At 39.4% G+C, this 16,614-nt stretch overlaps 1 protein-coding gene across 1 annotated transcript in view; it reads right to left on the bottom strand.

Moving 5' to 3' along the window:
- The window catches only part of ITGA4 (integrin, alpha 4 (antigen CD49D, alpha 4 subunit of VLA-4 receptor)), a 111,814-nt gene extending 96,345 nt beyond the window's left edge, over nt 1-15,469 (bottom strand). Inside the window, exons 1-2 of the mRNA XM_006864009.1 lie at nt 15,041-15,469; nt 14,584-14,705 (exon numbers count right to left, since the gene is read on the bottom strand). Coding sequence (XP_006864071.1) covers nt 14,584-14,705; nt 15,041-15,237 — 319 coding nt within the window. The 5' untranslated portion in view covers nt 15,238-15,469. The remainder of the gene's footprint in view (nt 1-14,583; nt 14,706-15,040) is intronic.
- Nucleotides 15,470-16,614: the final 1,145 nt, after the last annotated feature.

Raw genomic sequence — 16,614 nt, 5'->3', positions numbered from 1 at the left:
TAAATCTTGAACATTTTCAGACTTGTCTCCGGATAATGATCAATACATCTTGATTGCCAGTTTGATCAATTTCAGATTGAAGAAGTTGGTAGAATTCTATTTCATACTCACTGGCTTTAGTGGTTGGTGCATACATTTGAATAATAGTGGTATTAATTGGGCTTCCCTGTAGGCGAGGGATGTTATTCTATCACAGATAGCATTGTACCTGATGACTGATCTGGATATGTTCTTTTTGACGATAAATGCAACACCATTCCTCTTCAATTTGACGTTCCCAGCATTCCAAGGACTGTCTGGTAAGCTGGAACCGCTGACCTTGCGGTTTAAACTGACTTTGCAGTCCAGCGCATTAGCACTCAGTACCATACTACATGTGGTTGTCAGATTCAAAATTTCCAATAGTAATCAATATCAGCTCAGTAATGCCTAAGATATCGATGTTTATGTGTTCCATTTCCTTTTTGACAATTTCCAATTTTCCTAATAATAAGAAATATTTACTATATGCCAGGCACAGTATATATTTACTATATACCAGGTATTCCAGAACACTTAATTGTACTTCTAAGAAATCTGTACCTAGACCAAGAAGCAGTTGTTCGAACAGAACATGGGAACACTGAATGTTTTAAAATTGGGAAAGGTGTGAGACAGGGTTGTATTCTTTCACCATACTTGTTCAACCTGTATGCTGAGCAAATAATACGAGAAGCTGGGTTCTATGAAGAAAAACGTGGCATCAGGATTGGAGGAAGACTCATTAACAACCTGCGATATGCAGATGATACAACCTTGATTGCTGAAAGTGAAGAGGACTTGAAACATTTACTTATGAAGATCAAAGAGCACAGTCTTCGATATGGATTACATCTCAATGTCAAGAAAACAAAAATCCTCACCACTAGACCAATAAACAACATTCTTATCAATGGAGAAAAGGTTGAAGTTGTCAAGGACTTAATTTTTCTTGGATCAACTATCAACACTTGCGGAAGCAGCAATCAAGAGATCAGACGACGTATTGCACTGGGCAAATCTGCTGCACAGGAACTTTTTAAAGTATTGAAGAACAGAGATGTCAGCTTGAGGACTAAGGTGCGCCTGACCCAGGCCATTGTGTTTTCAATAGCCTCATATGGATGCGAAAGCTGGACAGTGAATAAGGAAGATCGTAGAAGAATTGATGACTTTGAGTTGTGGTGTTGGAAGAGAATACTGAAAGTGCCATGGACTGCCAAAAGAACCAATAGATCTGTTTTGGAAGAAGTGCAGCCAGAGTGCTCCTTGGAGGCCTGGATGGCTAAGCTTCGTCTCTCCTACTTTGGACATATTGTCCGGAGGAAACAATCATTGGAGAAGGATGTCATGCTGGGTAAGGTGGAGGGTCAGAGAAAAAGAGGAAGACCCCCAACGAGACGGATCAGCCAGGTGGCATCATTGATGGACTCAAGTGTGGCAGCGGTAGTGAGGTTGGCTCAAGATTGGACATTGTTTCGTTCTGCTGTGCATGGGGTCGCTATGAGTCGGTTCTGACTTGATGGCACCTGACGACAACAACAACAACATAGACCAGGTATGTATTTTATGCATGTAAATACATACACGAACTCAATTTTTATCATATACCTATGAGATAAGCATTATTATTACCAATATCATCACCATTTTACAAGTATGGAAACTGAAGCAGAGAGATTGGTAACATCATTATCAATAAGTATCTTATTCAAGATCACACTGCTAAAAAGTGGGGAAGGAAGGACTCAAATACATGGTTAATATCACTCCATACTACCTTACAATTTTTTGTTATTGATTCTTTTCCCTGTTAAGAAGGAAAAGTATCCAAATCTCAATATTATTAATAATACTATGGAGTCCTGGTATGGTTCTGTGGGTTAATGTGCTATACTGCAAAGTCAGTTTCAACCTCAACGTCAGCGGTTCAAGCACACCAGTATGTTGTTGTTGCTAAGTGACATTCAAGTGAGACCCTGTATACGGTTTCCAAGGAGTGTCTGGTAAGCTTGAACCGCTGACCTTGTGGTTCAAACTGACTTTGCAGTCCAGTGCATTAGCCCTCAGTGCCACACCACAATTCCAACATACTGTTGTTGTTAAACGCAGTTGAGTAGGTTCTGACTCATAGTGATCCTACATAGGGTTTCCGAGGAGCAACTGGTAGGTTTGAACTGCAAACCTTGTTGTGCGCAGTCCAGTGCTGACCCTAAATGCACATATGCTACCTTTACTTGTATTCTAGTCTGACTACTAAAATATTGGTAAGGAGCCCCATTGGTGCAGTGTTTAAGCACTTGACAGTTAATCAACAGTTTGGCTGTTTGAAACTACCAGCTCCTCGTATAGCACTGTAGGATCAGCACTGAATTATGAACTACAAGGTCAGTAGTTCAAACCCACCAGCTGCTCCTCAGAAACCCTATACAGGGTCGTTATGAGGCAGAACTGACTCAACAGCACTTAACAACAATAATTACACATGAGAAAAATTTGGCAGTCTGTGTCCATAAAGATTGATATCCATGGGAACCCTAAGAGGGCAGTTATACTCCATCTATGAGTCACAATAGGCTAGATGGCATGGAGCAACAACAACTATAATATTGTCATGCTGACATAGTTGCTGCTAAGTGCCGTAGAGTCAGTTCTGACCCATAGCAACTCTGTGCAGGGTTTCTAAGGGATGATTAGTAATTTTGAACCACCGATCTTCTAGTTAGCAGTCCAGTGCTTATCCTACAGCACCACAGAAGGACTCCATTGTCTCATTAGTTCTAAACATTTGAAACTTTTATAGTTTTCAAGAAATCTCTTAGATTTAAAAGTGCATTAGAAAAACTATCACTAATATATGACACTGTTTTGAGAATCTTTGAAACAAAAACAACTCAAAAATGTAAACAGAAATGAAATTCAGAGAAACTTCAGCATGCTAGATGGTCAGCATTGAAATTCTGTGATTAGCTCGAAAAATCACAGGGTAGAAAAAAATGTAAAAAAAAAAATAGAATTGGAAGTGGTAAGAAAGACTTAAGTTTTAAAAATATGTGAAAGAAATAAAAATCAGTCTTCAACTTCACCTAGGGAATCCATCACATTATCTTGTAGCAATACAGAGTTAGGCAAGATGAGAAGCTATAGACATCTGTGGATTTTTCACTGCCCCAAGTTTAAAGGAGAGAAGATGATGTTATAAACAGCACGCTGTGTAGACAAAATGACGATGTTCTAATGAATACTAGACATCTTTCATAAGAAGACAAAAAATGTTATTGAGGGTGAGGTCAATTTCAAAAGGTTTTCACAAACTGAGGGTCACAATTACAAAAGTCTTCTACAGATGGCAGGATTTGTAAAGGACATATCAAATAGACGTCTCAGAAGAATTCTCATTGAAGGAACCTACAATCTCCTATTTCAGAGCATATTCATTGTGAATGATCGTATTTATTATCATTTATATGATAAAGAGTCTCCAGCTTTGTTTTTTAATTCTTGGGAATAAACTGAGGGTGTTGGAAGAAAATGCTGACTTTCTAAGCCTAGTCCTGTTCAAGGCATGTTCACTTTCAGCTACTCTTTTTTATTTTCCTTTAAATTTTATTAATTTTGTTGAGAACATACACAGCAGAACACACACCAATTAAACACATAAAATTGAATGACATGGATCACCATTTTCAAGTTGTGCAACTAATCCCAACCTTTTCTGAATTATTCCTCACTCATTAATATACTCACTGACCACACAGGTTCCTATCTAATCTATTGAGTTGCTATTGTTATTTTGATCTCATACAGATAGGTCTTTAGGAGTATAATTCTCAGACCTCTTCTACTCACTAAGCTAAATTATTATTATGCCCTAAGAAGACTTCTGGGTAGATTTTTTATTTAAGGGTTACATATCAATCACTTTAAAGCAATAGTTTAAAGGATTCATCCACCCTCCACCACTCCAGAAATTCTAGAGTCCATGGGAATTTGAAATTCTGTTCTAAATTTCCACCCTTTTAATCAGACTTCTTCTATGGAATCTTTGTTTAAGCAATAGTAGGCAGACACCATCCACCTTCTCAAATGAGGCAGTTGTTTGTGGAGGCAATTAGCCACACATTCCATATCCCCCTATTCCTCACTTTCCTTCTTCCTCTGTTGTTCCAGATGAATAGAAACCAATTGCTGTGACTTAGATGTCCACTGAAACTTTTTAAGACCCCAGGCACTACACAATGAACTAGGAGGTAGAACAGAAACTCTAAACATATTAGGACAAATAACTGAGATTTCCCATGAAACCATGACCTTAATCCTCCAAACCAAGGAACTAAATCCCATGAAGTATTTGGTTATACATAAGCAGGCTCAGTAGCTAGTCTTTCTTGTCATTGTTGTAAATATGCCTATCACACAACTTTTGGCCATTCAACTTGTTACAGGTGCACAATTTATTGACAGCAATGTCAATAATTATCTGTGTAGTCCTACCCTTAACCAATGTGATTTTTGTTATCACTGTTAACCCCCTTTTTTCCATTCTGCCTGCCTCAGGTAACCATATATAGAGACAAAAGTATATTTTTTTGTCTTTATATATTTAACTTTTCTTATCTTTTATATAAGTGATGTCATATTATATTTATCATTTTGTGATAGCTTACTTCACTCCTTATACTGTCTTCAAGTTTCATCCATACTGTAGCATGTATCAAGACTTCATTTCTCCTACTGGCTGTGTAGTATTCCATTGTATGTATATACAATGTATTGTTTATCCATTCATCCATTGATGGACATTTAGGTTGTTTATACCTATAGGCTATTGTGACTATTGCTGCAACAAACACTGGTATACAGGTCTGTTTTTAAGCCTCTACTTTTCAGAGAGCATGTATTTTCAAATGGAACTGCTGGGTCATATGGTAGTTCTACTTTCTGTGTTTTGAGGAACCACCACATTGTTTTCTAGTTACTTTTATAATTAAAAATCCTTGTGTTTACAGATGCTTAGTTTCAATTTCCCCATCTCAGAAGTTGCTGTTCTTATATGAGTTGACTGGTGTGAATAGGTGGAGTCTCTGGAACCCAAGGCTGGCCTGGACCCTGTTGGAAATATGCTGGAATGTGCAATAAATCCTAAAGGACCCCAACCAAAATCTGAGAAATGTACCAACTCATTTCATCTTTATTGAGCTTTTACTACCCGCATCAAAACCAGTCAACACTGGCTCCTCTAACCTTCATCTAGACAGAATTCTTCTTTCCCCTGTGTGTGTTCCATTTGTCACACTTTTTGCACTGTCTCATGATGAGCTCTCTGTTTAACTGCCTCTTCTTTCTTCTACAGTTTCTTGAAGGCTTCAACCTTGTTTTCCTCAACTTTTTATTCAAAGTCCATAATATAAATAATTGACAAAATTTATTGAACAAATGAAGGAAGAAACAATAGAGCTATAAACACTTGCTATCAATGTTTCCTTGACCTTCATTTCTTCTTTACTGTCTGCAATCTGACTTCACCCTTGAAATTGGTTTTACCAAGATTTATAAGCATGAACTGCTACTCTCTAAATCTAAAGAATCCTTGCATTTTTCTCTGATGTCTTTTGAAGCTCTTAACTTCTCATTTTCCTCAAAACACTCTCATCCTTTGACTTCTTTAAGTCACAGAAGCTAGATATTGTTTGTATTTCTCTAGCTTCACCTTCTTATTCTTGGTTCTCATAATGGTGGTTCTCAACCTTATGATTACTGGAGTCATCTAGGGACCTTTGGACAATCTTAATGCTCTACCTAGATCTCTTCCAAGTGATTTCATTAGTTTGCAATGGAGTCACCAGAACAGGTATTCTTAAAGCTCTGCAAGGGAATCTAACTTGCAGCTAGGGTTCAGAAATACAATTATAACCAGCTCTCAAGTTGTAAGAATCATCAGAGGTCTTTCCTTCACCCAACTGATCTAGTCACTAAAGAAAGTCCTCAGATTAAACTCATTCGTCTCCATGGCTTTAGTAGTTGGGTGTTGTTAAGTCAGTTATCATTGACTTAATATCTTCAGCTCAAACATGGCCTAGAGCAGACCATCAATTGCTTATAGCAAGTTCAGGATGAAACTGAAGAAAATTAAAACAAGTCCATGAGAGCCAAAATATCACCATGAATTTAGATAAGAGTCTGGCTGCTAAATTCAAGGTCAGCATTCTGAAACTGCCAGCTGTTCCATGGGAGAAAGACAAGGCTTTCTGCTCCCATTAAGATTTACAGCCTCGGAAACCCTATGCAGAGTCACTATGAGTCAGAACCAACTCCATGGCACACCACCACCACCATCACCACTAGTGTGGCAATGCAGAATAAACCTTGGACTGCTAGCACCAAGGTCAGTAGTTCTAATCCACCAATCACTCCCTGGAAAGCCTATAAGGGGTTGCTGGAATCAAGTTGACAGCACTTAATAATGACCATTTCAGCAGGTAGCATAAGATCAAGAGCCGACAGTGTTGAAGGAAGAAACTCATACTGCAATGAAGAGACTGGTAAAAAAACAAGGCCCTAGGAATTGATGGAATACAAACTGAAATCTTTTAATAAACTGATGCAACTTTGGAGACACTCACTTATCTGTGCCAAGAAATTTGAAAGACGGTAGTCTTACTGAATAATTACAAGAGATCATGTCAAAGAACGGTGACCAAACTGAATACAGAAATCATTAAACAAAATCAATAATACCACACACAAGTAAAATTTAACTGAAGATAATCAAGTTAAAAAATCAGTTGTAGCAATACATTGACAGGAGCTGCCAGAAATTCAAAAGAGGACACGAAAAGAGGGATGTTATTGCTGATGTCAGATGGTTCTTGGCTGAAAGTAGAGAATACTAGAAAAATGTTTACTTGTGCTTTACTAACTATGCAAAGGTAATCAAGTGTCTAGATAATAACAAATTATGGATAACATTGAAAAGAATAAGATCCCCAGAACATTTCATTGTGCTCATGAGGAATCTGTACATAGATCAAGGCAATCGTTAGACTAGAACAAAGGCTACTGAATGGTTTAAAATCAAGAAAGGTGTGCATGAGCATTATATCCTTACACCATACTTATTCAATTTGTAAACCCTGGTGTGGTACTGCAGAATAAGAACTGGATTACTAAAGCATAAGTCAGTACTTCAAACCCTCTACCCACTCCCAGAAACCCTATGAAAGTTTGTTATGAGTCAGAACCAAGTTGATGACACACAACAATTCAATTTGTATACTGAGCCAATGATGCAAGAAGCTGGATTATATGATGAATAGCATGCCCCATAGTGTGTTCTTGAGTGTAATCTTTATGAAAGCACATCACCAGGTCTTTATCCTGCAGACACACTGGGTAGGCTTGGACTACTAACCTTTTAGTTAGTAACTGAGTGCTTAACTGTTAAGCACCAGGCTTCTATGGTTATTTTTATCATATCTTTATTGCCTGACCCAAGCCATGGTACTTTCAATAACCTCATATGCATGCGAAAGCTGGACAGTAAATAAGGAAGACCATAGAAGAATTGATGCATTTGATTTATGGTGTTGGAGGAGAATATTTACAGTGTCATGGGCTGCCAAAAGAACCAAAAGTTCCGTGTTGGCAGAAGTGTAGCCAGAGTGCTTCTTGGAGGCCAAGATGGCCAAACTTCGTCTCTCATACTTCAGACATATTGTCAGGAGGGACCAGTTGCTGCAGAATGATATCATGTTTGGTAAGGTGGAGGGTCAGAGAAAAATAGAGACCCCCCCAATGAGATGGATTGGCCAAGTGGCAGCATCGATGGACTGAAGCATGGCAACAATAGTGAGGTTGGCCCAGGATCGGGCAGTGTTTTGTTCTGCTGTGCATAAGGTCGCTATGAGTTGGTACCAACTCGACGGCACCTAACAACAACAAATATTTCCCTCAACTCTGACTTGCCATACAGAACTCTTTCCTGCCATTAGATCACATACATCCAACTGATAACCAGACTTTTACTCTTTATCTTACAAGAACTGCAAGCCAATTAAACTCATCACTTTTACAAAAAAAAAAAACAAAAAAAAAAACCTGTTAATTTTTCTCTTTCTCAGTGCATGTCACCCAGTAGTTCCATCAGAACCTTGACTGACATCTTGGAAATTTTCTCCTTCATCTGTCTTATTAAATAATTACTATTAGGCAAATCTGCTGCACAAGACTTTTTAAAGTGTTGAAGAGCAAAGATGTCAGCTTGAAGACTAAGGTGTGCCTGACCCAAACCATGGTATTTTCAAATAATCTCATAAGAATGTGAAAGATGGACAGTGAATAAGGAAGACCACAGAAGAATTGATGCTTTTGAGTTACGGTGTTGGAGGAGAATATTGAAAATGCCATGGGCTGCCAAAAGAACCAATAGAACCAAGTGCAGCCAGAGTGCTTCTTGGAGGCCAAGATGGCCAAACTTCATCTCTCATACTTTGGACATATTGTCAGGAGAGAACAGTCACTGGAGAAACATATCATGTTTGGTAAGGTGGAGGATCAGAGAACAAGAGGAAGACCCCCAAAGAGATGGATTGGCCAAGTGGCAGCATCGATGGACTTAAGTGTGGCAACAGTAGTGAGGTTGTCCCAGGATCGGGCAGTGTTTCATTCTGCTGTTCATAAGGTCGCTATGGGTCAGTACTGACTCGATGGCAACCAGTCCTGTTGAAACTTTCTTCTAAACATCTGTGGAATTTCTATGTTTTTCTCCTTTCCTACTACTACTGTCCACCACTCCTATCTCAGTTTGTCATACTGTGGTGGCTTGTGTGTTGCTGTGATGCTGAAAGTTATACCACCTATATTTTAAAATAAAATCAGGGTCATCATGATGGACAGGGTTCAGGGGAGCTTCCAATGTAAGACAGACTAGGAAAAGAAGAGACAGATGACTCCGGATGTTTAGCCCCTGAAAACATTATGGTTAGAAAACTAATTTGGGAAATGGCTGAAAATCAGGGAACCTGATAATTTGTTAATGAAGCTTTTTGTCTTTATTTTCTGCTTAACTAGCATAACAGCCTATGTTCAGTGATTTTTTTTCTCAAAATGCACAATCAATATCAATCTTAGTTTTATAAACTACAAGTTATAGTCCATTGCAAATGAAAAAGAAAAGGAAAGCTAACAAGAATATATTTGAAGTTTCAACAGTGAGATGTTTGCCTTTTAATATTAAGCTAATAACTCCTGAGAATCAAGAAGAAGTGAGGGTAATGGAGTCATTAGTTTAATGATACAGTGCTAATTAACTTAAACTCTCCCAAATAGATTATGTAATATAAACCAGAAAGCTGGAGATGGTAATAGAATTTTCAGAAAGAAATTCAAAGGGGAAGAATGAAGATTAACTTGCAATGGGCCATTGTTCTTTCCATTTAGAGAAAGAATCACAAACAGGGGCTAGAAAAGTCTAGAAACTACAAAACAGTTACTTTGAAAAAGAAAAATGAAAGTCCTACCCATTTATACCTAATTAGGAAAGCACCTGCTAAAAGTTTGTGTCACTTTATTCAGGGGACTTGTTACTCTAGGGTTGGGTTGTCCAAAAGAAATTTAATTTAAGCCACATACAAATGTTTTAATTTTTCTAGTGGTCATATTAAAAAACTAAAAATAAATAAGTGAAATTAATTTTAATAAGTTTATTTGAGCCAAATTATTATAATTTCAACACATAATAAATGGTTTCAAAATTAATGTGATATTTAAAATTTTTTACAGTTTTTAAAATGAAGTCTTTATTTACATTGCAACTCATTGCAAATTAACCACTTTTTTAATACAAAGTCTTTGAAATCAACTATGTATTTGCATTGCAACTCATTGCAAATTAATCACATTTCAATGCTTAAGAGCTACCAGTGGCTCCCAGCTAGAGCTACTGTATTAGACAGTTTATCTCTAGACTCTATTAACCAGATATGAATAAATGTATGTGTGTGTGCATGTGTTTGTGTATGATGTTATTAACAGAAAAATCTGGAGTGTCTTTTGAATCATCATATAAAGACAATCTATTTTGCATATTACCATCATTCATACAATATTTTCTGTTCTGATTCCTTAAATACTGGTAAACTATGGATAGACTAGGAATAGCTATCTTAACAGAAGCACTATTTCTGATGCCATTTAGGAAGTATTTGTGAAGGAAGTTTTATTTGAACAAGTCTCAATTCGAATGCAGAAAACCGGAGGGGATAAGCAAATGGATTATATGGAGATCACCATGGCCTCCTCAGATATGAAGTCCTCAGGTTCAGACCCTCCTGTTGGGAAGACTGCCTTCCTTTGGATCAAAGAGGGAAATAACAACCAAATGTAAAGATGGGCAAGGAAGTGAAAGAAGGGACACCTCTCAAGCATCCAGAAAGAAAAGTACCTTTTGGTGCTATGCAAGCACCTCTCATTGTCACTTTGGCAGCCAATCCATTTTACTAAAAAGCTTATCTTACTCCCAGCGCCCATGTCTTGAGTACTGTAGATAAATTGACTTTTACTGTTCACTTCTGATTGTGGGCGTGGTATATTATAAATATAGCATGATATGCAACAACTGTATTCCACAGAGGAAAGGACAGCAACCACCTCCTCTTTAGAGGAGAGTAGTATGTCTGAATCATTCGAAATTCTACACTGACATTAAAGGCTAGGCCAAGTGAAGAGTATTTTGAATTCCATGGCAGATGGGGGAAACTTTTTGAGAAGGCTGCGCCTTCAGTTTCTTGACAGCAAGCTAAACTATCCCCAGATGAAGGGCACCCCTTACTGGCATGGCAGTCATGGCTCACTCTTTAGTTGTAACATTTTCTGCTGGGCTAATAAAAAAATTATGTTTCACTTCAGTTTTTACCTTTCAATTTATAAATTTAACCTTTGGTTAAATTTGGCTTAGTTTATTTCTGTTGCTAAAAGTGCCGCCAAGTCAGTTCTGACTTATTTAGGGTTTCTGAGGAGCAGCTGTTGAGTTTGAACCGCCAATTTTTTGGTTAGCAGTTCAGTGTTTATACAACAGCACCACACCAGAACTCCTATTAATTAATGTCTCTCTCTACTTATCAATCTCAAGCTGCAAATTACAGATAACATACAGATACAGACTCACTACAGAGATAATTTGGGTGTGGTCCCAGACTACAACAATAAAGCAAATATTGCAATAAAGACAGTCGTGTGAATTTTTTAGTTTCCCAGAGTATATCAAAGTTACGTTTATTCTATTCTGTAGTCTATTAAGTGTGCAAGAGCACTATTAAAAAAGTTTAAAATACTGTGAGAATTGTCAAAATGTGACACAGAAACACGAAGTGAACACATGTAGGAAAAATAGTATCAAATAGACATGCTTAACACAGGGTTGTCCAGAACCTTCAATATGTAAACAAACAAACATCATCTGCAAACTACAACAAAGTGAAATACAATAAAACAAGATACATCTGTACAGACATATACAGAATATAGAGAAAAGAAGAAATACAGTAATATTTTCAAAATATTATGTGTCAGTTACTGGGCTAAGCATTTTTCTTACATTGCAATCACCCACAGCTGAGACAGAAGTGCTAAAACCATCTTACACAGAAGATTGCGTATGTGTGTGTGTGTTTCTTGTTCGAACTTCTTCATGAAGAATAATGTTGTTGTTGTCAGGTGCCATCGAATCGGAACCAACTCATAGTGACCCCATGCACAGCAGAACGAACAATGTCTGATCCTAGGCCAACCTCACTACCACCGCCACACTTGATGCCCTCAATGATACCACCTGGCTGATCCATCTTGCTGGGGTCTTCCTCTTTTTCTCTGACCCTCCATCTTACCCAGCATGACATCCTTCTCCAGCGATTGTTCCCTCCTGACAATATGTCCAATATGAAGAATAATACCTAGTTAAAAAACCTGAGTAAAATCCTTAAATGTCTCTGGTTACAGGTTTTACTGTTTTCAGTGTTCCCCATCTAGATTTCAGTCTCTATCACATATTTTACAGTTCTAAGTTACGACTTAAAAATTTCTTCTGAATACAGGCACACAAGGGCTTCAAAAAGTTTGTGGAAAAATTCCATTGTCTTTTCATTGTATTTTTCTCCATGAATTTTCTGAAGCCCCACTGTATAAGGGAGAAAAGTTATATTGCTTAAAATGTTGCATGAGAAATAATGTCATTCAACTCTTCTGCAACTATCCAAAAAAGTCACTGTCCATTTGTGACCAGTTTATTGACTAAAAATGGTGTCTGCTTTTTTTTCAGTGATTATGTATTTTTTTTTATTGCAGTTCAAACCTACTAGCAGTTCCTTGGAAACCTATACAGGGTTGCTATGAGTCAGACCGATCAATGACACTTAACAACAACAAATACTTGAAAGTTAATAATATCACATTGGCTTATAAATTTTAATTAATTTTCATATTAAAATGTATTCATTGTACCAATTGGGTTGATGACAATCAAACTTTCAGGTTACCTTTATTCATCCATCCATATGATTAATCTTCACTTAATACATCCTTATACACATCTACCATGTGCACGTTTCTCTGAAGATATTTCTGTAGTTAACTAATGTCTTTCTACTTGCTGAAATAATTTAGGTTTTTATATAAATGTCATTATTACCTTAGAATTTGTATAATATTTTGACATGGTCATCTCCAGGTTAACGCAAGCATCTAGAAATATATTTATTTATATATTTATTAAATATATAATTTATATTTAAGTAGCTTCTAGACACCAATGATTATATAATGTCATGGATGAGGAAAAAAATTAAAGGACAAAAGAAATAAATTTTCCCTCCTCCTGAAACCTTGTCAATATCCTCTGGAAGATGATCTTGTATGCTATTCTTTATACTACAATGCTTTAAATTATACTTTAAAAGATGATGCATAGGTCTGTAAATACATTGTATATTCCTAGCCTCACTTTTGGTGTTTGTTGTTCTTGTTGTTAAGCTCTGTCGTATCAGTTCCAACCCTGTATAGGGTTTCAGAGGAGGTACTGATGGGTTTGAACCTAACAGTCCAGTGCTTATCCTATAGTACTATACCAGGATTCCTTTTGGGGAGTGGGAGGTGTTTAATGAGACTGTTGTTGTTAAGTGCTGTCGAGTGACCCTGTATAGGGTTTCCAGGGAGCAGCTGGTGAGACTGAACCACAAACCTTGCAGTTCAAAGAACTTTGCAGTCTGATGCAGTAGCCCACAGTGCCACACGAGGACTCCAATGAGAGACTGGGTGGGGCTTAATCTACATGTATTAGACAACTCTAGACTTTTATGGGTGCCCTTTAAATTAAAAATAAAAGTTCTAATTTGTACATACTATATTTGAGTTCATCCTAGTGAAATGAACCAGCTTCTCTGTTTGAAAAAAAGCAAAGGGCAGACAAAAGATTAAAAATGGAATAACTAGCTAACCTCAATTCTCTATGAAACATAAATATGAAAAATATCAATAATAACCTTTAAGCTCAGAAGACAACATATTGGTTTAATGTCCTTTGCATGAAGACATATATTTGAAAGAAAATAGTTTGTACTTTGGACCCAAATTGACCTTACTTTGGTTTAGGTCCCACCTACTAACTACTACTGCTGAGTAGTAACCCTCTGAGCCACACAGTACCTCATATGTAAAAGAATAAAGACAACCATGACCTAGAGTTACTTCCAGGGAAATTAATTAAGCAATACATATACCAACAGGCTTCTAAAAGTTCATGGAAAATTGTTATTACCTTTTCATTCCATTTTTCCACAAACTTTTGAAAGTCCCTCATACATAGCTGTGTTTGGAACAAAATAGGTATGTATTAAATTAATGTTAGTTCCCCTTTCTTCCCCCTTGTGTTTGTGTGTGTGAAACAAATTTCCCTTCCCCTCCCCCATTAGGGACCAAAGAGGAGACATGAAAGAAATTACTCTAAGTGGGAGATCTATTTAACATGACAGTTTGGGGAAAAGCCAGTAACTATACATTAAGCTCCATTTTGATTATACTAACATTGGAGATGGCAATTTTTCCTTGTGATCGTATTTTACATTTCATGTTCAAAATAAAACTATTTTATTTTCTGCTTTAAAAACCCATGGGTTAAATGACAGGATATGGGATCAAATCCAAAGACTATTTCTGATCTGCCCCTTAGTCCATTCTTTAATGATGTTAATAGGTCAAGGATGAAAATAAAATTCCTAAGTCTTGGCTTAGCTGGATCCTGTTCTTAGCCTTCTGAAAGACTCTACAATGTGTTTCACACAAGAGGAAAGAGAGGAAAGGAAAAGAGATGATATCCTAAGAAACTTTCTTTTACATGATTTTGGAAATCATTGTAACAAAGAGAAAAATACTGTTAGAACACTTTCATAAAATGTGGAGTTAAGAGTGAAAGCCATGTGCTTGGAACTAAAACTGACGGCACGAGTTTTTCCAGAACTTGCTCTATTCCCAAAGGGAATGGGGTGTTATTCAGTCCGAGTCCTGGATCCGACTCACCCAATTGGAGCTGTTCACACGTCTGGTTTGGGTTGTTTCCAATCTTGCATCTGTAAATCGCTCCAGGATTGATCACTGAGGCGTTGGCGAGCCACTTGTCAGTGGGCGCCCCCACCACAAGCCTAAAGTAAGAAACGACCACGTGTGCACAGACGTGAGCTGTGCTGTCTGCGGGATCTCCCAGTCTCAACTAGGTGCAGCCCCCCACCTCCTCCTCTGCCGTCCACTACCCAACGGGATACTCCTAATTTACAACTTTGAGCCAGAACGCACCCTGAGCTCAGTCACCCAAGATAAGTTAGTTTCCCGGGCTTGGTCTCGCTGATGCTACCAAGGGCGCGTAGCTTCCCCAACTAGCCTCCGTGAAGAAAGTTTGAAGCAAGGCAGGAAATCCCTAAGGGCGCGATTCACAAGCAGCACTAAGATGCTGAGTGAGCCGAAGTCGGACTCCACTCACCATCTGTTGGTCCCATGGCTGTGCAGCACCACCGAGTAGCCGAACAGGGTGCCGGGAGGTCCCCTGTAGAGCAGAGCGCTCTCGGTGTCCACGTTGTAAGAGTTCCCCATCGGGATCCCCAAGCACAGCAGCAGCATCACCACCTCCTGGATGGCGGACGCTCTGGGGCCGACACCGCGCTTCACTTTCTCAGCCATGCGCACTCCGAGGGGTACATTCAACACCAAACGGTCACTGCCTCAGTGTTGCTCGGGATGCGACGCTCTGCAGACGGAGAGCGCCCCAAGAGAAGAGGCGCAGCGTGTCCGCAGCCCGCGGGCGGGAGGAAAGAAGGGTGGGACGGACAGACCGAGGGAGGGGAAACCGGTCTTTGCGGGCGGAGCGAAAAGGACTAGCTTGGGAAGCCGCGCGCCCTCAAGCCCCACGCCCCGTTTCTGCGGTCCAGAGGTGCGGGTGCTCGCGCGGTCCCGGGGCACAGTCACTGGGTGGGGTTCTGGACGTGGTGCGGAGCCACAGAACCGGGCTTCGTCTCCCCCAAAGTGCAGCTGTAGAGGGCGCTGGGGGACCTCGGCTTCTCTAGGCGCTTGTCCGGCCGGGGCCTCCCAGCCAGCAGAGAGCGAGACAGGTCTTGTCTCCCGGGCTTTGCCCGAGTGGAGGTAGGAAGGGAACAGGTCTTCGCTTTTAACTGGGAATCAGGCCTGAATGCGAAGCTGCGTGGTCTAACCCCGCCCCATCGCGCGCACAGAACCTCAGGGGTTTGTCGGGCGTGGCCCACAACCCAACTACAAACCCTGGAATGGGGACTGCAGCAGGGGGCCAGTGGGGGGTGCTTTTAGTTTAAGCGCTAGATCGGATTTTTCGGGTGTAAGCAGCTATTAGAGAAATTAACCAGAGGTCCACGAATTTGAGGAAAAAATAATAAAATAATAAGCGAACTCCCTAAAGACATCTGTTGGTGACAAAGACGTTATGGCTACTCACTTCTAGACTAAGCTCCCTGCAACCTTTTATGCCCACTTCCTTCCTCCTCACACTTCCTCTTAAGCTCAGGCTGCAGTGATGAGACTGAGAAGCATTGTCAAGAAGTGCCATTGAGTCGATCCCGACCCATAGCGACCCTGTATAGGGTTTCCGAGGAGCAGCTGGTGAGCTTGAACGGCCGACCTTGCAGTTCAAACAGCTTTGCAGTCTGATGCATTAACCCACAGCGCCCGCCACACCAGAGAAGCATTGGCCTGGGCTAAATGGCCTGGGCTAAGTGGTTCAGACTTGCTGATACCAATAGCTGCGCTAGGTTTCCTTGCGCTGGACTTGACTCACTTTAACAGATTTCTCCAGTCAGATTCTTAATGCTCCCCCTTTCCATGCACACCTGTGGTGGTCGCTAGACACACCTATTCTCAGCTGTGCAGACTCAGTTTTAGGTCAAAGACACCATTACTGAACCTGTGATGGCGACCCACAGCAAAACACATCTAAACTGGGCTACGATTCTGATCCTAAAGCAATCTAGAAGTGCCTCAGGTACATTTCTTGAGCAAACCAAGAAACAGCAATATTTGCTAGAGTCTGCA

This window comes from Chrysochloris asiatica, unplaced genomic scaffold (genome assembly GCF_000296735.1).
Source record: "Chrysochloris asiatica unplaced genomic scaffold, ChrAsi1.0 scaffold00059, whole genome shotgun sequence".
Taxonomy (NCBI): Eukaryota; Metazoa; Chordata; class Mammalia; order Afrosoricida; family Chrysochloridae; genus Chrysochloris; species Chrysochloris asiatica.
The sequence above is the reverse complement of the archived record's forward strand: the minus strand, read 5'-3'. Positions and strand labels throughout refer to the sequence as shown.